This window comes from Balaenoptera acutorostrata, chromosome 20 (genome assembly GCF_949987535.1).
Source record: "Balaenoptera acutorostrata chromosome 20, mBalAcu1.1, whole genome shotgun sequence".
Lineage (NCBI taxonomy): Eukaryota > Metazoa > Chordata > Mammalia > Artiodactyla > Balaenopteridae > Balaenoptera > Balaenoptera acutorostrata.
Window position 1 is genome coordinate 51,603,022 of NC_080083.1, and position 24,169 is coordinate 51,627,190.

Below are 24,169 nucleotides of genomic sequence, written 5' to 3' on the forward strand. Positions count from 1 at the left end.
CAAACCAGGGTCTCAATCCCAACCACCCAGCCTGTAATCGTCCCATCACCTGGGGTCCTGGCAGGCTGCAGTAAGCAGAGCCCCACTGACCAGCAGGAAGTGAGCCTAGGAAAGCTTAAGACACCAGGAGTTGGGGACTTCCCTGGTGGTCTAGTGGGTAAGACTCCATGCTCCCAATGCAGGGGGCCTGGGTTCGATCCCTGGTGGGGGGACTAGATCCTGCATGCCGATCCCGCATGCCACAACAAAGATTCCGAGTGCCACAACTGAAACCCGGCGCAGCCTAAATAAATAAATATTTTTAAATAAATAAGACGTGGTCTTTAAAAAAAGACACCAAGGTTTGAGGGTGTTTGTGCAGCACGGTCCAGCCTCTCCTGGTCCAGGTTACCAGGTGTCTGAAAAGCTCTTAAGTAGGAAGGAAAAGAAAATCCCACAGAAAGGTTGTTCAGGACAGCAATTCAGCTGTGGGATCTCGGGGCCCTCTCTCCCCTTTTCCTGTCCTGCCCTTTATTCCACAGTGTGCGAACCAGAAGCCCCCAACGATGAAGCCAAGGGGAAGAATAGAGCAGGGAGTATGGAGCTGCCCTGGGACTACCTGGGGGCCTAGGGAGCACTGTGTGTGTGTGTGTGTGTGTGTGTGTGTGTGTGTGTGTGTGTGTGTGTCGGGGTGGGGGAGGGGCGGCGTGTGGCCACGTGAAGCCATGTTGTCTGGTTTGACGTGCCAGTCCCGTTCTGTGTTGTTCCTGAACATCCGCGAACAGTGCCACACTCCACTGACAGCCCCTGAGCTTCCGAGGGCAAGGCAAGAGGGGTTGCCAAGGAGCCAGGCGAGGAGCGCAGCAGCGTTTGATTTCAAGACAATGAGGCTGCGGGGCACTAGCCCCAGGGAACTGCCAGGGCTCCTCTGGCCTCACAAGGGTCTGTCTGTGGCCCCAGAAGGTAGCCAGGGCGGTGCAGGGCGTGGCCACCAGGCCGGGAGGGCCGTCTTCCTGGACTCTCACTTGACCCCAAGACGGGATGTCTGTTTCTTTCTGGTCTGGAAGTTAAGGGTTTTTTGTACATTCGGTAAACATTTGAGCAGGGGAATTACAAAGGAGGGCGCGCCGGTGAGCGGAGACGCAGAGTTCCGCCGGTGCGTGTGCGCGCCCGCGGGTGAGAATGGCCACGTGCGCGCGCGAGTGCCTCTGCCCAGGGAGAATCCTTTGTTCAAATCACACCAAGAGGTGTCCGTACAGAGCCCGCTGGCCAGATGGCCGCGCCCCGTCCCCGCGGCCGGCTGCGGGGAGCCCCCGCCCGGCCTCGGGAGCGTCCCCCCGGTTCCCGCGCCCGCCTTGCGAATTTGGGAGGCGAGGCAGGGAGGACCAGCCGCGTTGCGCTGCGGTGACCGGCAGTAACCCCGCGCGGGGCGCCCTCGGCCGGGTCAACGACCGCCCTCGCCCGCTGCGGCCCGCGCAGCACCAGGGGCCGCCCGGCCCATCACCCTATCGCCTAGCAACGCCCACTCGCGCGCCGCCATTGGTCCAGCGCGCACGCCCCCGGCCCCCGATTGGCTGCGGCTGCAGAGCGAGCCACGCCCCCGGCCCGGCTTTGCTCGGCCCGGACGCCGGCCCTTCAGTCCTTAGGCCCGGGGGTCCGTCCGGCCCCCAGTGTGGCCCCAGTATAACCCCCAGAGTGACCCAAGCAAGCCCCGTCCCGTTTCCACTGCGCGCCGTGCACACGTGGCCCCCGAGGCCCCGGGGGTGGGGGCGGCCCCGGGAGGCGTGGGGCGCAGAAGGGAAGTCGTGGGGCGGGGGTGACGCTGCGCCCCGCCCCGGCGCCCCCCGAGTCCCGGGGTCCCCAGCCCGGCGCCCCCCTGGCGCGCCCCCGCGCAGAGTCCCGGCGTCCGGCGGCGGCGCGCGGCATCACCCCACTGGCGGCGGCGCGCCTGGTCCCGGGGCGCAGCCCTGACGCTCATTGGCCTGGGCGGCGCAGCCAAGCTGTCAGCCCATGTGGCGTGTCCGCGCGGGGACGGCAGCGGTTAAATAGCGCCGGCGCGGGCCTAGAGGGAGCCAGAGAGACGGAAGCGGCCCGGCCTCCCCTCCGCCGCGCGCTCCATCCTCGCTCTCCCTCCGCCGCCCACGCCACCGCCCGCGCCCAGACCAGGTACGAGCGGCCAGGCCGGGCCGGGGTCGGGAGTTGGTTGCCGGGGACCGGAGTCCTGGGGCCGGGCAGGGGCCGGGGCGTGGGTGGTGCGGTCAGGCTCGAGGGGGCGCCGCCGGCCCTCATCTTCCGGCCTTGGGCGCGCGTCGTCTGGCGCGCCAGTGGTGAGGGGTCGCCCCGCACAGCCTGCCCTGGTCTCGGGGTCCGAGCCCCCGGTCTGGATATTCGAGCCCCACGGGGCGCCCGAGGCCGGGCGGCGAAAGGCCCTCGCGGCATGCCCCAGGCCCGGCGGGGCAGGTGGGCGGATGGCGAGGGGCGGACGCCCAAGAGAGCCGCGAACAGCCATTTTGGTCTTGGGCTGGGCCGGGCGGCTGCGGACCCTCGAGGGCCTGTAGGAGCCCCCAGCCGCCCGTTGTGCGCCTAGCTCCCGCCGCCCACAAGGGCCTCGTTTCGGGCCAGGCCGCCGAGCCCCTCCATCCCCGGCGTCCCCCCACCTCCGGGTGCGGGATAGCCGAGTCTCAGCCGACCGGAGGGCCTAAGAAGAAAGGAGGGTGGTGGGTGGAGGAAGCGCGGGGCCGGATGAGGACGGCTTCCCCACCACGTGGGCTCCGTTTGGAGCCCCCGAAGTTCTGGGGGGAGAGCGGCTCCTGCCCCGTACAGCCTCGCGGCGGCGCATGCGAGGCCGTGCGCTCTGCAGGGGTCTCCACCCCCTTGCCTCGTCCCGCCGGACTCCGCGTGAATAGCAAGTAGGGGGAAAACAGAGCGGGCGCTTTCTGGAGAAGCAGGCTCCCCGGGAGCTGGTGCTTCTGGGCCGGCAAAGGGCTCTTTATTTGGCGCTGGGGGAGGGGGCTCCCTCTCTGCCGGGACAGCAGGGAGATCAGGGCACCCAAGGAAGACGCGCTCTCCACTTGCTTGTGTTTTCCCTTGCTCAGAGAGACGCTGGAGGGCCGCTGGTTGGCGAGTCCAGCGGTCATTAGCGCCATGAGGCCCTGGAGCCTTGGCGGAAGTGTGCAGGATCAACCCTGGCCTTGCCCCCTTCCTTAGGGGCTGTACAGGAGCCTCCATCCTGGACCCACAGTCTCAGGGTAGTCTAGGCTCCCTCGTTGGCGCCTTGGGGACCTGGGTCTGGGTAGGCAGGCAGGCTGCGTGGAGGTTGGCAAGCAGGACTCTGAGGCCTCAACCTGTGCAGGTGTGTGGGTCTGGGTAGCACTTGCCTGGCACCTGACCAGGAGTAGTTCTCCAGGTCGGAGCTCACTGGAGCGGCCATACAGGCTGGGTCTGTCCACCGTGGGGCTGGGACCAATTTTGCCCCAGAGCCCCATCAGGCCTTGGCACTCTCAGTGCCCAAGCCGTTGGCCCCAGCATGGAGGACAGTGTGGGGTGCTGAGTGCAGAGTCGGCCAGTCAGCGTGGGTGCCCCTTCTCACCCCCATGTTTGCCCTTTCTCCTTCACCTGCTAAATTCCCTTAGCCAGCTGTTAATAGGCTGACGGCCAGGCAGCCCCTTCCTAGGAAGGGTTTGGGCCCTTATCTGGGTTGGCCCTGCCTGCCTCCCACTGTGAGGCCCCCTCCTGGGACCACTGCAGCAGGGAGTTGCAGCAGGGCCGTTTTGGGGTCATCCCAGGCCAGGGCCAATGCCCAGAGAGCCCAACACTCCCAGTGAGAGGTGCAGGCAGGCTGGACCAGAGTGGACTCCCCGCCTCCCAACCACCGTACACATACTTCACCCAGGGCATCCGTCCCGGCTGGCACACAGCGCAGGAGCTGGCCATGTGGATCTTTGTTGTGGGGCTTTCTGAGCTGCTGCTCTCAGACCCTTGGGTGAGCCAGATGGAGGAGGGGGGTCAGGAAGCTGGGGCCGGGGGAGCAGCTGGGCCTCCAGTGAGGCTGCAGACTGGCAATGTGGGAGCTGAGGTTGACCAGTGTCCGGACCCCCACACCACCCTCCCTGCAGAGAGAGCAGCCATGGAGGAGGTGGTGATCGCTGGCATGTCCGGGAAGCTGCCTGAGTCGGAGAACTTGGAGGAGTTCTGGGCCAATCTCATCGGCGGTGTGGACATGGTGACGGATGATGACAGGCGGTGGAAGGCAGGTAAGTGGGCCTGGGTTCTCCTCTCGCTGCCGCTGGGTACACAGTCTCCAAGCTACCAGGACAGGCCCGCTCTGGCCTGAGCTCCCGTCCCACCTGCAGAGCCAACGGTCACCCAAGGTGAGGCCACGCTGCGGGCTCTTCCTGCGAGATGGTGCCAGGAGAAGGCTCAGGGCGAGGGAGAAACTGGGGCCTCTGGCCGGTGGGCTAGGGACTGAACTCCAGTCCGCAGGAGACTGAGGGCTGGCCCTGGGCATGGTCTTTGCCCACTTCACAGATGAGCTAGGTAAGCTGCTAGGGGGCAGATCCAGGGCCAGGCCAGGTGGGTGAGCACCTCCGGCCCCACTGCCCACCACCTGGTCCCTGCAGAGCCTAGCCAGCCACTGCTGGCCCACGTGTCCCAAACTGTCAGATAAGACATCAGGCTCTCCCAGGAAGCTGGTTTGACTCCCTCACGCCCAGTAGGTTCTTCTGCAGAGCGGCTCTACCTGATCTACGGGATGTGAGTCAGTGTGGCGGAGCCTGGCCTGGCCTCAGCCTCTGGGGCCAGTGGCAGGCCAGGCAGGGGGTCTCCAGCCGGGACAGGACAGTGGTGGGTAGGAGGAGGGGGCACTCCCCCCCCCCCCAGTGCTGTGCTCTGGGGCACCACCCATGAGGCTGCCCCTAGGGCCCCCTCTCAGAAGTGGGCCCACCCATCCCGGGGAGCCTTGGCTCCTTGTTGCCGCAGGGACGCCACTGTCAGTCACTCGGGGCTGTGAGGTTCCGTGGCTGGCCCCTCCATCTGCGTGTGTTCCACAGGACTGTATGGCCTGCCCCGGCGGTTAGGCAAGCTGAAGGACCTGTCCCGGTTTGACGCCTCCTTCTTTGGGGTCCACCCCAAGCAGGCGAACACAATGGATCCCCAGCTGCGCTTGCTTCTGGAGGTCACCTATGAGGCCATTGTGGACGGAGGTGGGTCATCAGGAGGCTGACAGCCAACCTGGGACTTCTGAGGGCCCATCCCTGGGGTTCCTGCTGCCCCTCTTGAAAGCGTTTCTCCATTTTGCTTCTAAGAGCAGCACGTGTTCATAACAAAACATCCGAAACATAGAAGCTGTTGAGGAGGGAGCGGAGTCCTGGTCTGGGGCCGATGGGCTGGGGAGGCATTTGCCTTGGGCAGGTCACGTTTCACAAGTGCACACCAGAGGTGTCCCAGGCTTGTCCTAATGCCCCAGTTACCTCACTCCCCATTGCATGGCTGATCTTGGGGGCAAGGGCAGGGTGCCAGGCAGAGTAGGAGGTGAGATTTGGCCCCAGGACTCTTGCCCTCCACACTGTCCTCCGCCAGGTTGTGTCTGGCCTTGGACAAGTGCCTCGAGGCCAGCTGCCCCTTGTCCCGGGGCACAGACTTGTCCCAGGGACACCAGGGACATAGAAGTCCTGCCAGGTGGGAGAGGGGAGGCTGCCATGTGGGTGAGGCCCCTCAGTAGGTGAGTAGTGAGAGCTCAGCTCTGAGGGGGAAACTGGGGCCTGCCTGCTCCCACCTGTGGTCCACAGGGTGGGTATCCTGACCTTGCAGTCTCTTGTCCTGCAGCAGATACTAAGTAGTCTCTGGGGTTGACACTGAGCGTGACGGGGTCATGGACACGTGCTGCCTGGGGTGGAGTGGAGGGGAGGTGAGAGGACCCTGGTAGGGGAAAGTGGAGGCCTTTCCACTGCCCAGGCCCCACCGGGAGACCTTGGATGCTGCTCCCCAGGGGCTGGCCAGTGTCCCTCCCTCCTTCCCAAGCCTGGACACTCGGCCTTTGTCTCTCTCTGTCTTCTTATCTTGGCCCGCCCAGGGCAGGCCGCCCTCAGGGCTCACCAGACCCTGCCAGCAGCACCAGGGGCCAGGGGAGTAGCCTAGAGACAATGCTGCCCTCTGTCCCCACCTCCAGCTGTCTCTGGCCGCTGCCTGACCCAGAGCCTGGAGCCCCACCTGGCACCCCGCCCGTGCCTGGGCCCCGGTTCCTTGTGACCTGGTTATCCGTTCTCAGCCCTACCTGGGCTGGCCGCCCCACTGTGGCTCTGCTCTCTTTTCCCTGGCCCACCTCGTCCCCTCCAGGGTCAGGCTGAGATGGAGCCTCCTCTCACCCAAGCCAGAGAGGCTGAGAGACGAAGCCTCACCTCCCAGAGCTGGGTGGTGGGCTGGGCGCGTCACAGCAGCTAGGGCTGACCTCTGTCTCCTACAGGCATCAACCCAGCTTCCCTTCGTGGGACGAACACCGGTGTCTGGGTGGGTGTGAGCAGCTCTGAGGCCTCAGAGGCTCTGAGTCGAGACCCTGAGACCCTCATGGGCTACAGTATGGTGGGCTGCCAGCGCGCCATGATGGCCAACCGCCTGTCCTTTTTCTTCGACTTCAAAGGTGGGTGCACACACAGCTCCTCTGGGCCTCAGACTGGGGCAGGGTGGGGCCGGACGGCAACTGAGACCTTCCAGACTCTGACTTCCCCTCTCCGAGGAAGGCCTGCAGGGGCAAGGTCCCGGTGTCATAGGCTCCACATGGAGGGCACCTGCTAAAGCTGCCAGGGCCCCAAGGTTGGGGGAGTCCCACAGCTGCACTATGCCCTTGCCTGCAGGGCCCAGCGTTGCCCTGGACACAGCCTGCTCCTCCAGCCTGCTGGCCCTGCAGAGCGCCTACCAGGCCATCCGCAGTGGAGAGTGCCCCGCGGCCGTTGTGGGGGGCATCAACATCCTGCTGAAGCCCAACACCTCGGTGCAGTTCATGAAGTTGGGCATGCTCAGCCCTGAGGGCTCCTGCAAGTCCTTTGATGCAGCAGGTGAGGGCGGAGGGCGTGGGAGCACAGGATAGCACCCCCAGCCCCCGTTTCACCCTACACCAGCCCCTGAGCTCTGCCCTGAGCTCCTAGGCCTGAGGTGCCCTCTGCCCCCAGGGGACGGCTACTGCCGTGCAGAGGCTGTGGTGGCCGTCTTGCTGACCAAGAAGTCCCTGGCCCGACGGGTGTACGCCACCATCCTCAATGCTGGCACCAACACTGACGGCTTCAAAGAGCAAGGTGGGAGCGGGCCCGGGCAGGGTGAGGGTGGGGCTGCAGACGGTTAGGTGATTGGTGGTGTGCTGAGGCCTGGCCCCGCCCACAGGAGTCACCTTCCCCTCCGGAGAGGTGCAGGAGCAGCTCATCCGCTCCCTGTACGAGTCGGCCGGGCTGACCCCTGAGTCCCTGGAGTATATCGAAGCCCATGGCACTGGCACCAAGGTGAGAGCCCTGCCTGGCCCTGTGCACACCCCACACCCCACGCCGGAGAGGCGCCGGGGTGGAGCCCTGACCTCCCTGAGTCCCCCACAGGTGGGCGACCCCCAGGAGCTGAACAGCATCACGCGGGCCCTGTGTGCCACCCGCCAGGACCCTCTGCTGATCGGGTCCACCAAGTCAAACATGGGGCACGCGGAGCCCGCCTCAGGGCTTGCAGCACTGGTCAAGGTAGGCGGGCGGGTCTGGGGCCAGCCTGCCCCTGCCTCCTCAGCTTCCTGCTGCCCGGTCGGGGGAGGATCCCCACAGGCTGTGCTGTGGGGTGGGGGCCGCTGAGACCCAGAGAGCAGGGTGCCAGCATGTAGCCACTCCCTGCCCTAGTTCACCGGGCCAGACATTTTGCCCAGTACTGCTCCACAGGAGACCAAGCCAGAGGGTGCGGACGCAGCGGGGCGGCCCCACCTCTCGGGGCTGCCCTTCCCCATGGCCTGCTGACCAGCTGGTAACCCAGAGCATCCAGGTCACCACTGCTCAGGCTCCCTGGGTCACTGTAGCCACCTGTCCGCAGCTCTTAGATCGGGACCTGGGGTGGGGTCTGGCTGAGGGACCTTTGTGTCTAGATCCACGGTCATTAGTCTGGAGGTGGCAGGGGCCCTAGGTGAGGCCCAAGGCCGAGAGGGGAAGGGGCCTGCGGCTTGGTCACCAGACCACTGCACTGGGGCTGGGCAAGGCTTGGGGGAAGGAAGTCTGTTGCAGTGGGCAGGTGGCCTCAGAGTGTCCTCAGGAAGGGAAGTACCTGAAGCCCACCCTGACCAGCAGGGCAGGGAGCCCGGGGCTGGCCACCCCACTGACCATTAGGCACCCATAGGTGCTGCTGTCCCTGGAGCACGGGGTCTGGGCCCCCAACCTGCACTTCCACAGCCCGAACCCCCAGATCCCAGCACTGCAAGACGGGCAGCTACAGGTAGTGGACCGGCCTTTGCCCGTTCTCGGGGGCAATGTGGGCATCAACTCCTTTGGCTTCGGCGGCTCCAACGTGCATGTCATCCTCCGGCCCAACTCCCAGCTGCCCCCGCCGCCTGCCCCGCACTCTGCCCTGCCCCGTCTGCTGCGGGCCAGCGGGCGCACCCTTGAGGCTGTGCAGGGCCTGCTGGAGCAGGGCCTCCAGCACAGCCAGGACCTGGCCTTCGTGAGCATGCTCAACGACATCGCGGCCACCCCCATGGCCACCATGCCCTTTCGTGGCTACACTGTGCTGGGCGGCCAGGGCGGCGACCAGGAGGTGCACCAGGTGCCGGCTGGCAAGCGCCCGCTCTGGTTCATCTGCTCCGGTGAGCCCCCGGCTCCCCAGGTTGTCCCCGAGGGCAGTGGGGGCAGGGCCGCACAGCCCTGCCCTGACGCCTCTCACTGGGACAGGGATGGGCGCACAGTGGCGCGGGATGGGGCTGAGCCTCATGCGCCTGGACAGCTTCCGCGACTCCATCCTGCGCTCAGACGAGGCCGTGAAGCCTTTGGGACTGCAGGTGTCGGACCTGTTGCTGAGCACAGATGAGGCCACCTTTGATGACACCGTCCAGTCCTTCGTGAGCCTCACTGCCATCCAGGTGCACCCCTGGGGTCTGGGGTGAGCGGGCCGGCAGGGCGGTCAGCCTGGCGTCCCCGGGACTGGCGTGACGCACCCTGTTCCCCCAGATTGCCCTCATAGACCTGCTGACCTCCATGGGCCTGCGGCCTGACGGCATCATTGGGCACTCCCTGGGCGAGGTGGCCTGCGGCTACGCCGACGGCTGCCTCTCTCAGGAGGAGGCTGTCCTCGCTGCCTACTGGAGGGCCCAGTGCATCAAGGAGGCCAACATCCCGCCCGGGGCCATGGCAGCTGTGGGTAGGTGTTGCCCTGTGCTCCCCCACCCCACTCCACCCATGGGCTTGAGGGTCTCCGTGGGAGGGGACGTCTACGCTGGCACCTTCGACATTGGTGCTGGGCAGAGGCAAGGTCCTGGGGTGACTCGCCAGCCACCGTCCTCCTCACTTCAGGGTGAGAGCGACCCTGACAGCCTGTTCCAGTGTGCCCTGTATGGCCTCCCCGAGCCTGATGGCCTTGGTGCTCGGCACACTTGCCCATGGGCATCAGTAGAGGCCAGCCTGGTTTTCCCATGAGCCTGAGCTAAACCCCTAGGGGGCTGCAGGGGAAGGAGTGGGCCTGTTCGCACTTCGGGCAGACAGGGCTGGGGATGGGAGGACACCCGAGAAAGCCTGAGGGACTGGCAGGAGAGTGAGGCCAAGGTCCTCTGTGGTTGGTCAGACATAGGAGCCTTTGGCGTCAGTACTGAGCCGAAACTGGCTCCCACCTGTGGGGTAGCATTAACGACACCTCTGCCTGAGATCAGACACGGCAGGGGTGAAAGCTCCTCGTAAAGGTGCCGCTGTCTGTCGTTAGGGCCACCCCGGCAGTGTCTTCCTCCTCCTGGGGAGGGGCCGAGTGAGGGTGCCGGCTCCCTGTGGCCACCTTCTGAGGCTGTCTCTGCCCTCAGGCTTGTCCTGGGAAGAGTGTAAGCGGCGCTGCCCCCCTGGTATCGTGCCTGCCTGCCACAACTCCGAGGACTCTGTGACCATCTCCGGACCTCAGGTGGGCCCTGGGAGGCGAGGCCTCATCCCCAAGTCCCCTCCTATCCCTCAGGGTGAGCTCTGCATGGGGAGCCGGGCACAGGCCTAGGACTGCTCGTCCAGCGCCCCTGCCCCCTCCCCGCCCCCACCCCAGGCTGCAATGTCCGAGTTCGTGCAGCAGCTGAAGCAGGAGGGTGTGTTTGCCAAGGAGGTGCGGACAGGTGGCATAGCGTTCCACTCCTACTTCATGGACTCCATCGCCCCTGCGCTGCTGCAGGCCCTCAAGAAGGTGGGTTGCTGCCCCACGGGCTGCCTGGCGGGGGCCTCCCGGAGGACAGGCGGGCAGGCAGGCCCAAGCTCCCTCACGCCGACCCAGCCTGGCCGTATGCGCAGGTGATCCGGGAGCCACGGCCCCGCTCCGCGTGCTGGCTCAGTACCTCCATCCCCGAGGACCAGTGGCAGGGCCGCCTGGCCCGCACGTTCTCAGCTGAGTACAACGTTAACAACTTGGTGAGCCCCGTGCTATTCCAAGAGGCACTGAGGCACGTGCCTGAGCACGCCGTGGTGCTGGAGATCGCCCCCCATGCCCTGCTGCAGGTGCGCGCTGGTGGGGCAGGATGGTCAGGTCCAGGAGGGATGGCGGTCGGGGGCATGGCAGGGAGGCAGGCTGGCCGGGCTCTGTGTGGCCTTGTGGGGGTGGGTGGGAGCTAGTCAGAGGGAGGCCCAGCCTGTCTCTGCCTCGCAGGCTATCCTGAAGAGAGGCCTCAAGTCCAGCTGCACCGTCATCCCGCTGATGAAGAAGGACCACAGGGACAACCTGGAGTTCTTCCTCGGCAACGTGGGCAGGCTCCACCTGATGGGGTGTGTCCCCTCTCCCTGCTTGACCCCTGGGAGCCCCTCAGCCACAGGCTGGCCTTGAGATCGTCCCCAGGAAGTGGGCCTGTGGGTGCTGGGCCACCGTCACACCCTCGCTGCAGCCCCCACCCCACCCTGTCTCGGTCATCCCTGGGCTCTTAGGAGAGAATGGTTGGCAGTGGGTCGGCAGTGGGTATAGCAGGGTGGTCCCGGGGACAAGTGTGCTCCTCACATCTCCCCTCTCCACCCTCCAGCATTGACATCAACCCCAACGGTCTGTTCCCACCCGTGGAGTTCCCGGCTCCCCGGGGGACCCCCCTCATTTCCCCCCACATCAAGTGGGACCACAGCCAGACTTGGGATGTGCCCGCCGTGGAGGACTTCCCCAGCGGCTCCAGCTGCTCCTCTGTCACTGTTTATAAGATCGGTGAGTGAGATGCGGGCAGGCGGGGGCGGCTCCTTCCTCCTGGTCGCTGGCACTAAGGCCCATGCCCCACAGATGCCAGCCCTGAGACCCCTGACCACTACCTGTTGGATCACTGCATCGACGGCCGCGTAATCTTCCCCGCCACTGGCTACCTATTCCTGGTCTGGAAGACGCTGGCACGAGCCCTGGACCAAAACATGGAGCAGGTGCCTGTGGTGTTCGAGGACGTGACGCTACACCAGGCCACCATCCTGCCCAAGACAGGTGAGGCAGGCGGCTCAGGATGCGGGGCGGGAGTGCTGCCTGCTGACCCCTGCTGCTGACCTCTGACCCTGCTGCCTGCAGGGACCGTGGCCCTGGAAGTGCGGCTTCTGGAGGCTTCGTGCACCTTCGAGGTGTCTGAGAGCGGCAACCTGATCGTGAGCGGTGAGCAGCGGCACCCGCCCAGGCTGCAGAGTCCCTGGTGGGGGTCTCTGGGTGGACCCTGGCTGCCAGCTCAGCCCGGCCCTGCCCTCAGGCCCTTCTGCCACCCCCGCCCACAGGGCAGATACACCAGTGGAAGGACCCCGATCCCAGGGTCTTTGACAACCAGTATGGCACGGACCCCACACCTGTAGACCCCACTGCTGCGTTCCACCTGAGCCAGAGCGACGTGTACAAGGAGCTGCGGCTGCGGGGCTACAACTACGGCCCCCACTTCCAGGGCATCCTCGAGGCCAGCCTCGAAGGTGGGTGCAAGGAGGCCCCACTTTATACCCAGGAACGTGCTTTGGGGCTAACTCCTGCTGCCCAGCGTTAGATGCCCAAGCCGGGTGAAGGGAAGGCAGTTGTTGGTGTGAGGGGGCCACATGCAGGAGAGGGCCCACTGGGGGAGAGACCCAACCTGGCCGAGCTGACGGTCCCTCCACCCCAGGTAACACAGGCCGGCTGCTGTGGAAGGACAACTGGGTGACCTTCCTGGATACCATGCTGCAAATGTCCCTCCTGGTCCCGGGCCATCGCAACCTGCGCCTGCCCACGCGCATCACCGCCATCCACATCGACCCCACCACCCACCGGCAGAAGCTGTACGCGCTGCAGGGCGAGACACAAGGTAGCCCTGCCCTGGCCCCGCACACTTGTGTCCCTGCGCCAGGCGCTGCCCACACTTACCCAGCATGTCCCCGCAGTGGCCGACGTGGTAGTGAACAGGTGTCTGAACAGCATAGTGGCCGGCAGCGTCCACGTCTCGAGGCTCCATGCCTCGGTGGCCCCTCGGCGACAGCAGGAGCAGCTGGCACCCATCCTGGAAAAGTTCTGCTTCACACCGCACGTGGAGAGCGGGTGCCTGGCTGGGAGCCTGGCCCTGCAGGAGGAGCTGCAGCTGTGCAGGGGTGAGGCCTGCGCCCACCCCCTTCATCCCGGGGTCCAGCTCCCAGTTCCTGTGCCCAGTCTGGCAAAGGGGAGCTCATCACCTCCCCTCATCGCCCCGTCACAGCCCCTCCTTCATGTGGAGCCCACATCTGCCTTCCCCTCGTGAGTGCCCCCAGGCCTGGCTCCCCCCTCCCAGAGCTGATGTCTTCAGAGGAGGCCTAGGACACATAGGTGACAGATTCGTTCCCTCCTATCTGTGCCCCCAGCCAGCCGCACAGGCGTAATGCCATGAGACAGCTCCCTACACAGGGCTCACACCCAAGCTGATGGGTGGGGGGAGCTGGGGAGGGGCAGCAGGGCTGTCAAGGCACTGAACCCGCCCTCTGCAGAATCCACCCTCTGTGGGGCTCACACCTGGGTGGGAGGCAGAGCAGCCCTTCACCCACCTAGTGGTCCCGATGGTAGATGCCAGTTTCTAGCCCTGGAGGACTGGACTGCCCACTCCGTCCCTCTATTTGCTGTCAGTGGGCAGAGCCGGGCGGTGGGTCCTGCTTACCTCCGAGTCCCTGCTCCAGGCAGACACCAGTTGCTGGGGGACCTTCAGGAACCCCAGCCCAGCTGAGGCTCTTCCCTAGCACCCGTCTCTCTCCTCCCCAGGGCTGGCACAGGCACTGCAGACAAAGGTGGCCCAGCAGGGGATGAAGATGGTGGTGCCCGGGCTGGACAGTGCCCAGGCTCCCAAGGAGGCCCCGCAGCAGGGCCTGCCTCGGCTGCTGGCCGCCGCCTGCCAACTGCAACTCAATGGGAACCTACAGCAGGAACTGGGCCAGGTCCTGGCCCAGGAGAGGCCCCTGCTGTGTGACGACCCCCTGCTCAGCGGCCTCCTCGACTCCCCAGCGCTCAAGGCGTGCGTGGACACTGCCCTGGAGAACACGGCCAGCCTCAGAATGAAGGTGGTGGAGGTGGGTGCCGAGCGCAGAGGCAAGCACTGTGCATGTGGACCCAGACGCGGGCAGCCCCAAGCATAAGGAGGGCCGGGGCCCCTCTGACGCGAGGTCGCCCAGCTTGAGATGGTGCTCAGGCCGCTCAGACACTGAAGGGGAAGGGGCACAGAGAAGGGACTGAGGTGGGCTCCGCGGGTGCTGTGGACAGGGCAGCGCTGGCCAGTGGCCTCAGCGGAGTTGGTGGGTGGGTCTTTCTGGGAGACGCCCAGCTGAGGGGGTGGGTGCGCCTGCCCCGTGGCAGCTGATCCAAGAAGCTATTCCACCCCAGGTGCTGGCTGGTGACGGCCGACTGTATTCCCGCATCCCGGCGCTGCTTAACACCCAGCCCCTGATGCAGCTGGACTACATAGCCACTGACCGCCACCCCCAGGCCCTGGAGGTTGCCCAAGCCAAGCTGCAGCAGCTCGACCTGACCCAGGGCCAGTGGGACCCTGTGGACCCGGCCCCCAGCAGCCTGGGCAGGGCTGACCTCCTGGTGTGCAACTGTGCCCTGGCCACCCTTGGTGACCCGGCCACGGCCGTCGGCAACATGGCGGCTACCCTGAAGGAGGGAGGCTTCCTGCTGCTGCACACGCTGCTCGGAGGTTACTCCCTGGGGGAGACTGTCGCCTTTCTCACCTGCTCTGAGCCGCATCAAGGGGGGCAGCACCTCCTGAGCCAGGTGTGGGGCGGGGCCGGGATGGGGAGGGGCTGGGATGGGGAGGGGCCAGGAGGCTGCCGAGCACTGACCCCCCAACGCACAGGACGAGTGGGAGAGCCTATTTACTGGGGCATCCCTGCACCTGGTGGCCCTGAAGAGGTCCTTCTACGGCTCTGTGCTCTTCCTGTGCCGCCGGCCGGCCCCGCAGGACAGCCCAGTTTTCCTGTCCGTGGAGGACGCCAGCTTCGGATGGGTCAACTCACTGAAGGTCAGTCCCTCCCAGCCCTGGCCAGGCCTGACTGACGCAGCTCCAACGCTGGGGCCTGGGGAGCCCCCAGAAGCCAACCCCTCCCTCGTTCTACAGAACATCCTGGCTGACTCCTCCTCCCGGCCCGTGTGGCTCATGGCCGTTGGCTGCACCACCTCAGGTGTCGTGGGCATGGTGAACTGTCTCCGAAAAGAGCCTGGCGGGCACCAGATTCGGTGAGATGCCCACTGAGCTGCATGCCCCTTGCTCCTGCCCTCCACGCCCCCCCCCCAGCTTCCCCTCACCTGTTTGGCTGCCCATAGGTGCGTCTTGGTGTCCAACCTCAGTAGCACGTCCCCCATCCCTGAGATGGACCCAAACTCCTTGGAGCTGCGGAAGGTGCTGCAGGGGGACCTGGTGATGAACGTCTACCGGGACGGGGCCTGGGGGGCGTTCCGCCACTTCCCACTGGAGAAGGGTGAGCCCCCAATGTGCCGCCCTGCCCCCCCAGGCTCCTCACCTCGCAGCTGGGTGGGCTGAGAAGGAGAGGGCAGGGGGACCCTGGCCGGAAGCCCTGCCCAGCCCAGGGCTGCACGTGACCCTGTGGCAGCTCCACTTTCTGTCACCCACAGAGCGGCCAGAGGAGCAGACGGAGCACGCCTTCGTAAACATCCTCACCCGAGGGGACCTCTCCTCCATCCGCTGGGTCTGCTCTCCTCTGCGCCACGCCCAGCCCACTGGCTCTGGAGTCCAGCTCTGTACCATCTATTATGCCTCCCTCAACTTCCGAGACATCATGCTGGCCACGGGCAAGCTGTCCCCCGATGCCATCCCAGGTACAGGCAGCACACAGTGGGGGGACCAGAACAGAGACCTTCGGGGCCAGGACCTGGGAAGAGGGGGTCCTCACCCCGCAATGCTCAGGAACCTGGGAGGCTCCTCGAACCCAAGCTCACACACTGGGGTCCTCCTGGGGAGATAAGGGCCTCATCCGCCATCTGCCCACAGGAAAATGGGTCGCTCGAGACTGCATGCTGGGCATGGAGTTCTCCGGCCGAGATGCCAGAGGCAAGCGTGTGATGGGGCTGGTGCCCGCCGAAGGCCTGGCCACCTCCATTCTGGTGTCTCAGGACTTCCTGTGGGACGTGCCTTCCAACTGGTGAGTCAGTCAGGGCTGTGACCTGGGTCCCAACATGGATGTGGCCAGGGGTCAGGCCAGAACTGACCCCTGCGCTGTGCCCATAGGACCCTGGAGGAGGCAGCTTCAGTGCCCGTCGTCTATACCACAGCCTATTACGCACTGGTAGTACGCGGACGCATGCAGCCTGGGGAGACCGTGCTCATCCACTCGGGCTCGGGCGGTGTGGGTCAGGCCGCCATTGCCATCGCTCTCAGCCTGGGCTGCCGCGTCTTCACCACCGTGGGTAAGCCTACAGCCCTTCCCAGAGCCCAGGACTGCCCCTCCAACGCCTGAAGCCCAGACTTACCAGCAGCGTCTCTCCCCACCAGGGTCAGCTGAAAAGCGGGCATACCTCCAGGCCAGGTTCCCACAGCTCAACGAAGCCAGCTTTGCCAACTCCCGGGACACATCCTTCGAGCAGCACGTGCTTTGGCACACGGCCGGGAAGGGTGAGTGGTTCCCATCACTAGCCAACCACCATCCACCCATATTCTCAGCCCCTTCTTCCTCCCATCCCCCCCTCTCCAGCCAAGCTGGAGGAGACACCGGCCCAGGCAGGGACAGGGTCTGGCCTTCCGGACTTGTGCCACGGTGGCTGGGCAGTGGTCTTGACTGTGAGGACCCCTCTTGCCCCCCCACCCCAAGGTGTTGACCTCGTCCTGAATTCCCTGGCGGAAGAGAAGCTGCAGGCCAGCGTGCGGTGCCTGGCCCAGCATGGTCGATTCCTGGAAATTGGCAAATTTGACCTTTCCAACAACCACCCCCTGGGTGAGGCTGGGCAGCAGGCCGGGTGGGCAGGGGGCTGTTGGGCAGAGCGGGGGTCCACAGGGTGGGCTGTCAGCTGAGTGGTGAGGCCCCCACCTGCCCACCTGTCCAGGCATGGCCATCTTCCTGAAGAACGTGACTTTCCACGGGATCCTGCTGGACGCAATCTTTGACGAAGACAGCGCCACCTGGCGGGAGGTGTCGGCGCTGCTGCAGGCAGGCATCCGGGACGGCGTGGTGCAGCCCCTCAAGCGCACCGTGTTCCCCAAGACCCAGGTGGAGGACGCCTTCCGCTACATGGCCCAGGGCAAACACATCGGCAAAGTTGTCCTCCAGGTGAGTAGGGGGCCCCAGGCACCCCCAGCTCCGGCCCCTGCCGGCAGTGTGTGAACAGGGATGCTGCTTGGGCTGCAGGTGCGCGAGGAGGAGCAGGAGGCGGTGCTGCAAGGGACCAAGCCCACCCTGACGGCAGCCTTGTCCAAGACCTACTGCCCAGCCCACAAGACCTACATCATCACAGGGGGCCTGGGTGGCTTTGGCCTAGAGCTGTCCCAGTGGCTCATGCTGCGAGGGGCCCAGAAGCTGGTGCTGACCTCCCGCTCTGGGATCCGCACAGGTGACCGGCCCCAGGGAGCACGAGGGTGGGGCGGTGGGAGAGGCCTCAGTCAGCTCCCCCTCTTGTTGCTCTCCGGGCACCTGGGCTTAGGGCCAGAGCCCTGATTTGCCCATCCCCACCATCTGTGTCCCGCAGGCTACCAGGCCAGGCAGGTCCGTGAGTGGAGACGCCAGGGTGTGCAGGTCCTGGTGTCCACCAGCAACGCCAACTCGCTGGATGGTGCCCGGAGCCTTATCACTGAGGCCACCCAGCTTGGGCCTGTAGGAGGCGTCTTCAACCTGGCCATGGTGAGGACGGCTCTAAAGGGGCTGGAGCCAGCTGCCCAGGGAAGCCCCCCGCCCCGAGCAAGCCCTCCAAAGCCCTGGGGCAAAGGCAGGTGCTAAGATCCCCTCACCCCAGGTCCTGAGAGACGCCATGCTGGAGAACCAGACCCCTGAGTTCTTCCAGGACGTCAACAAACCCAAGTACAGTGGCACCCTGAACTTGGACAGGTGGGCTCCTCCCTTCTCTCTCTCCTTCTCCCAGCCCTCCCCCACACGGCCCTCACACTGCTGTGCAGAGACCAGGCCACAGGCCTCTGCCGGGGTCTGAACCAAGGGTCCGGGGAAGTGGAGGCGGTTTGGCAGGCGAGCCAGGGATCCTGGGCATGTCAGCCGGTGGGCTGGGGAGGCCGGCTGGGGGTGACTCAAGAACCCACAGGGTGACCCGCGAGGCATGCCCCGAGCTGGACTACTTCGTGGTCTTCTCCTCGGTGAGCTGCGGGCGTGGCAACGCCAGCCAGACCAACTACGGGTTCGCCAACTCCGCCATGGAGCGCATATGTGAGAAGCGCCGGCATGACGGCCTCCCAGGTGGGCCCGCCCACCCCTCCTCCTCCACTCCTGCGGTGCCACCCTCACTTGTGCCCCTTCTCACCCCAGCCCCCCACCCTCCCTCACCCGCAGGCCTCGCCGTGCAGTGGGGCGCCATTGGCGATGTGGGCGTCGTGCTGGAGACCATGGGTACCAACGACACAGTCATTGGCGGGACGCTGCCCCAACGCATCATCTCTTGCATGGAGGTGCTGGACCTCTTCCTGAACCAGCCCCACCCCGTCCTGAGCAGCTTTGTGCTGGCGGAGAAGAAGGCCGCAGCCCATGGTGACGGCGGCAGCCAGCAGGACCTGGTGAAGGCTGTGGCTCACATCCTGGGTGAGGGAGCACCCTGCACCCCCCAACTGGCAGACACTCAGCTCCCCTGAGTCTGGTCTCCCTGGCTGCAGAAGGGGGCATGCCGGCTTGCTCATGGAGGGAGAGACACAGGTGGTCTGTGCAGAGCTGGGTGGGTGCTGCGTGCCGTGACCATAGTGATGATGGTTTGTGAAGACCCAGCCACCAGGGTAGAGTACCCACCAAGGCCCATCCCCCATTGCCAACTGAGTGCCTCTCCCCAGGCATCCGTGACTTGGCCACTGTCAACTTGGACAGCTCACTGGCAGACCTGGGCCTAGACTCACTCATGGGCGTGGAGGTGCGCCAGATGCTGGAGCGAGAACATGACCGGGTGCTGTCCATGCGCGAAATCCAGCAGCTCACACTCCGGAAGCTGCAGGAACTTTCCTCACAGGCTGGCACAGCTGATGGTAGGTGTGGAGAGGGGTATCCCCGAAGCAGCACAGGTCCTCTCAGTGCTGCTGGCCTGTGAGCAGCCTGGACCGTCCCCAGGTCAGGGCTCGTCCATCTGGCCCCGTCCTGAGAGACCCTCAGTGGGAGCCCAGTGCCCCCACCCACCTCCTGCCCTAGCCACCAGCAGCCCCAGTCAGGTGTGTGCGTGTATATGTGTGCATGCTGGGGGTTTGTAGCAGGGGACCCCATGTGGCCCCAGCCCTCCCTGGCATCTGCCCCTCTTCACAGAGCTGGTGGCCCCCACACCCAAGGAGGACAGCCCGGCCCGGCAGCAGGCCCAGCTGAACCTGAGCACCCTGCTGGTGAACCCTGAGGGCCCGACCTTGACTCCGCTCAACTCTGTGCAGAGCTCCGAGCGGCCCCTATTCCTGGTGCACCCCATCGAGGGCTCCATCACGGTGTTCCACAGCCTGGCTGCCAAGCTCAGCATTCCCACCTACGGCCTGCAGTGCACGGGAGGTGTGTCAGGGTCCTGCGGGGCCGTCCCCACAGCGGGCCTCCTCCGTCCCCCAGTGGGTTGGGGGTGACATGCACGTCCAGACGAGGGCTAAGCCTCGTGCTGTCCCTGCAGCTGCACCCCTGGACAGCATCCAGAGCCTGGCCACCTACTACATCGAGTGCATCAGGCAGGTGCAGCCAGAGGGGCCCTACCGCATCGCTGGCTACTCCTATGGGGCCTGCGTGGCCTTCGAGATGTGCTCACAGCTGCAGGCACAGCAGAGCGCCGGCCCCACGAACAATAGCCTCTTCCTGTTCGATGGCTCGCACACCTACGTGCTGGCCTACACGCAGGTGAGGGCGGCAACGGCGCCCCTGGGGCCAGGTCTGGAGTCCCAGCCCCTTGTGCCGCCACTGCAGCAGCCCCTCCTCCCTTTGCAGAGCTACCGCGCCAAGATGACCCCTGGCTGCGAGGCGGAGGCCGAGGCCGAGGCCATGTGCTTCTTCGTACAGCAGTTCACTGACGCGGAGCACGGCAGGGTGAGTCTGCAGATACCGCGTGGCCGGGCCTCCCGACACCCCTGCCCCCCATTCCTGTGCCTGGCGCCACTCATTGTCCTGTCCTCCAGGTGCTGGAGGCGCTACTGCCCCTCGAGGGCCTGGAGGAGCGCGTGGCGGCCGCCGTGGAGCTGATCGCACAGAGCCATGCGGGCCTGGACCGCCATGCCGTCCGCTTTGCGGCGCGCTCCTTCTACCAGAAGCTGCGGGCAGCCGAGAAGTACACACCGCAGGCCACCTACCATGGCAACGTGACACTGCTGCGCGCCAAGACAGGCGGCACCTACGGCGAGGACCTGGGCGCTGACTACAACCTGTCCCAGGTGTGCGACGGCAAGGTGTCTGTGCACGTCATTGAGGGTGACCACCGCACGCTGCTGGAGGGCAGCGGCCTGGAATCCATCCTCAGCATCATCCACAGCTCCCTGGCCGAGCCACGTGTCAGCGTGCGGGAGGGCTAGGCCAGAGGGTCCTGCATGTGGGACCCACCCCGCCGGCCCCCACACCCCACGTGCAGCCACCAGTAGGACCAGTGCCCTCCCCTCTCCCACCCCCCACCCCGGCTGCCCTGGGCGCGGGGCTGGGACCCGCGCCGCCGACTCGGAGACCTGCCCGGTCTGTGAAGAGTCGGCTGAGCCGCCAGCCAGGCCAAGCTTCCTGAATCGCGCGGGCTCTGCCACGCGGGTCCATTTGTCGTTTCTCCGTTTGGATTCTCCTATTTATTGGGTCGCCTGGGAGACGCCGGTTGGTCCACCTGTGAGGCCAGCGCGCGGGAGCCGGGCCGGGGCCCCATGATGCCGGCAGTGGAGCGGAGCAGCCCCGGGCATTGGGCACCCACCCTATTCGTCTGTGTTCATTTTTCAAGAAACAACATTCAAACTGCTGCTTGGATTTTGAAATTTACTGTAATTGTCTGTGTAAAGAACCATGTCTGGACCCTGTTTCATTTTTACACCAACCTGGTAGAAATGTTGTCTACTCTGGAGCCTCCCCACGATTAAACCGCACGTGCGCTCTGGCCTCTGGGCATCCTTTCTTCCCTCCTCCCTGACCAGCCCTGTGAGCCTGCGCTGTCCTGGCCAAGTCCTGGTGGCCTGGAGGAGACCACCCTCTGCTCCCAGCAGGAGGGAGGGGGCAACGCCTGGCTCCTGAAAGCAGGCTGGACACCTTGAGGCAGGGGCCCCTCTATCAGGGAAGCTTGACCAGGAGAAGACAGGTATGCAGTCTGATAATCCACTGGCCTAATTGTGGGGTACCCCCTAGGGTACCCTTGCCAGATTTCCATATCCGTCAGGGAAACCTCAGGTTTTCTCTCCTGGGCCTTAACTGAGTGGAGGATGCCCACCCACATTATTGAGAGTAAACTTTATTTGAAGTCACCTGATCATAGACGTGAAGCACACGGACCAGATACCTTCACAGCAACACCTAGGTGAGTGCTTAACTGGCCTAGTCCAGCAGAAGACTGACCATCACACAGGTTTAGGCAGAAGGAATGAAGGCTGCATGGAAGGAAGTAGTGGGGCAGGGAGGCCCCTGAGCATCTGAACGTCACCAAGCCGAGGGATGAGGTGGACACACTGGGCTGGAAGCTTCTGGGCCAACAGCAGAGGTGAGCTGGAGCAGGGAGACAGGTGGGCCCTGCAATGGGCCAGGACTGAATCTGGGACCAGGGGAGCAGGCCCACTGCTAGACTTCTAGAAGGATTTGTTGAACCCAGAACATCCAGGGGCCCTTATATGTTCCTCAGAAAGTTCAACATAGAATTACCATGTGAGCCAGTAATTCCACTCCTAGGTATAACTCAAAAGAATTGGAAACGGACTCAGATACTTGTACACCAATGCTCATAGCAAGCAGTGTTACTCATCTACAACAGCTGAAAGGTGGAAATAATCCAAGAGTCTGTGAACAGATGAATGAATATACAAATGTGGTCTACCCACATAATGGATATTATTCAGCCTTAAAAAGGAATGAAGTTCTGATACATGCTACAACATGTATCAGAATATAGTGAAAAGGTTTCTGGAGCACGTATGTTAATATCAAAAAGGTTTCAGAGCAAAGAATAGGTTAGATATAAAGGATCATTTCATAATGATAAAAGTGTCAACTAATCCAAAGGACGTGAGAACTCGTGCTCCTATAACAGAGCTCCAAGTTACAGAAAGTAAAAGATCTGGAAGAAGAATCGGAATTCCCTGGCAGTCCAGTGATTAGGACTCCATGCTTCCACTGCAGGGGGTGTGGTTCAATCCCCGGTCAGGGAATTAAGATCCTGCATGCTGCATGGTGCAGCCAAAAAAAAATCAGGCAACCTATAATTACAGTTGGAGATTTTCAAAATCCTTCTCAATAACTGAACAAGTAGAAAATCAGTAAGGATATGTAAGACTTGAGCAATACGATCAACCAACTGACATTTATAGACCAGCCAACAATAGCAGAATGTACATTCTTTTCAGATTCACATAGAACATCTACTAAGATGGTTCACATTCTGTGTCATAAAACCAGTCTCAATAAGTTGAAAAGAACTCAGCTTCTATAAAATATTTTCTTTGACCACAATTGAATAAAATTAGAATCAATAGCAAAAACATCTCTAGGATATCCTCAAATATTTAGAAACCAAATAACATACTTCCAATGACCCATGGGTTGAAGAAGAAATCAAAGAGAAATCAGAAAATATTTTGAACTGACTGAAAATGAAGACGGCATGCCAAAATTTGTAGTATACAGCTAAAGCAGTGTAGGGGAAATACATAACAATAAAGGCCTATGTCAAAAAAGAAGAAATTTCTCAAATTAATGACTTCAAATTCTGCCTTAAGAAACTAAAAAAGGAGCAAATGAAACCCAAACTAAGCAGAATAGAGGAAATAATACATACCAGAGTGAAAGTCAAATAGGAAACAGAAAGGCAGAAAATGAAATTAAAATCTTCTTTGAGAAGACCGGTAATTCATAAACCTTAAAACAGATTGAGCTGGGAAAAAAAAAATAGAAAAAACACAAATTACCAATAGTACCAGGAACGACAGAGGTGACATCACTAAGATTCTACATATATTAAAAGGCTACTAAGGGAATATTATGAACAACTTTATGCCAAACAATTAGACAACTTAGAAATGAACAAATCCCACACAAAACACAAAGTCAAGAAGAAATAGACAACCCAAATAACCCTACATCTATTGAAGAAAATGAATTTGTAGTTAAAAACCTTTCCACAAAGAAAACTCCAGTCCTGAATGGCAAATTCTACCCACTATTTAACAGGAAAATGTTACCAATTCTACTCAAACTCTCAGAATTTTAGAAAGGAAACGAGTCTCGGTAAGTTCAAAAGAATTCAACTTATATAAAATATTTTTGGGATGTCTTCACCTGCTCAGACAGCCATAACAAAATACCATAGACTGAGTGGCTTAACAGGAATTTGTTTTCTCACAATTCTAGAGGCTGGGAAGTCCAAAATCAAGGTTCCTGCCCATCTGATTCCTGGTGAGAGCACCTCTTCCTGGTCTTCAGACGGCTGCCTTTTTGCCTCGCTGTGTCCTTTGGCAGAGTGAGCACAAGCCCTAGTGTCTCTCCCTCTTCTGGTAAGGACGTCCATCGTGTTGGGTCAGGACCCCACCCTTATGACCTTTTGACCTCATTTAACCTTTTTACCTCCTGATAGGCCTCATCTCTAAATAGTCACATTCCACATGAATGGAGAGGAGGATGCAATTCAGTCCATAGTAAGGGGATAATTTACCACTCTTCTGTGAGACCAGCATTACTTTTGATACCAAAACCTGACAGACATTACAGGAAAACTACCAATATCTATCATGATCATATATGCAAAAATTCAAAAAAAATTTTAGCAAATAGAATCATATAGTATAAAACATTATGACAAAATGGGGTTTTCCTAGGAATGCAAGGCTGGTTTAACATTCAAAAATCAATCAATATAACTCACCATATTAATAACAAAAAAAAATGATCGTCTTGGGACTTCCCTGGTGGCACAGTGGTTAAGAATCTGCCTGCCAATGCAGGGGACACAGGTTCGAGCCCTGGTCCAGGAAGATCCCGCATGCCACAGAGCAACTAAGCCCATGTGCCACAACTACTGAGCCCACGTGCCACAACTACTGAGCCCACGTGCCACAACTACTGAAGCCTGCACACCTAGAGCCTGTGCTCTGCAACAAGAGAAGCCACCACAGTGGGAAGCCATGCACCGCAACAAAGAGTAGACCCTGCTCACCGCAACTAGAGAAAGCCCACGCGCAGCAATGAAGACCCAACGCAGACAAAAATTTTTTTAAAAAATGATCATCTCAGTGGATGTA

At 62.3% G+C, this 24,169-nt stretch overlaps 1 protein-coding gene across 1 annotated transcript; it reads left to right on the forward strand.

Moving 5' to 3' along the window:
* The first annotated feature begins 1,987 nt into the window (after positions 1-1,987).
* On the forward strand, positions 1,988-20,829 carry FASN (fatty acid synthase). Its single transcript, XM_057536088.1, has 42 exons — positions 1,988-2,145; positions 4,095-4,232; positions 5,028-5,180; positions 6,440-6,613; positions 6,828-7,028; positions 7,143-7,265; positions 7,351-7,466; positions 7,557-7,691; positions 8,329-8,791; positions 8,877-9,064; positions 9,153-9,342; positions 9,992-10,086; positions 10,219-10,353; positions 10,458-10,661; positions 10,810-10,925; positions 11,174-11,346; positions 11,419-11,610; positions 11,692-11,772; positions 11,889-12,074; positions 12,260-12,439; positions 12,516-12,719; positions 13,357-13,661; positions 13,972-14,364; positions 14,447-14,611; positions 14,708-14,826; positions 14,914-15,068; positions 15,223-15,426; positions 15,599-15,749; positions 15,836-16,014; positions 16,100-16,219; positions 16,416-16,538; positions 16,648-16,871; positions 16,950-17,151; positions 17,287-17,438; positions 17,551-17,642; positions 17,851-18,002; positions 18,096-18,341; positions 18,584-18,772; positions 19,044-19,274; positions 19,387-19,607; positions 19,695-19,793; positions 19,883-20,829. The coding sequence occupies exons 2-42, from the start codon at positions 4,106-4,108 to the stop codon at positions 20,270-20,272; spliced, it is 7,548 nt and encodes a 2,515-aa protein (XP_057392071.1). The 5' UTR covers positions 1,988-2,145; positions 4,095-4,105; the 3' UTR covers positions 20,273-20,829.
* The last annotated feature ends 3,340 nt before the right edge of the window (positions 20,830-24,169 follow it).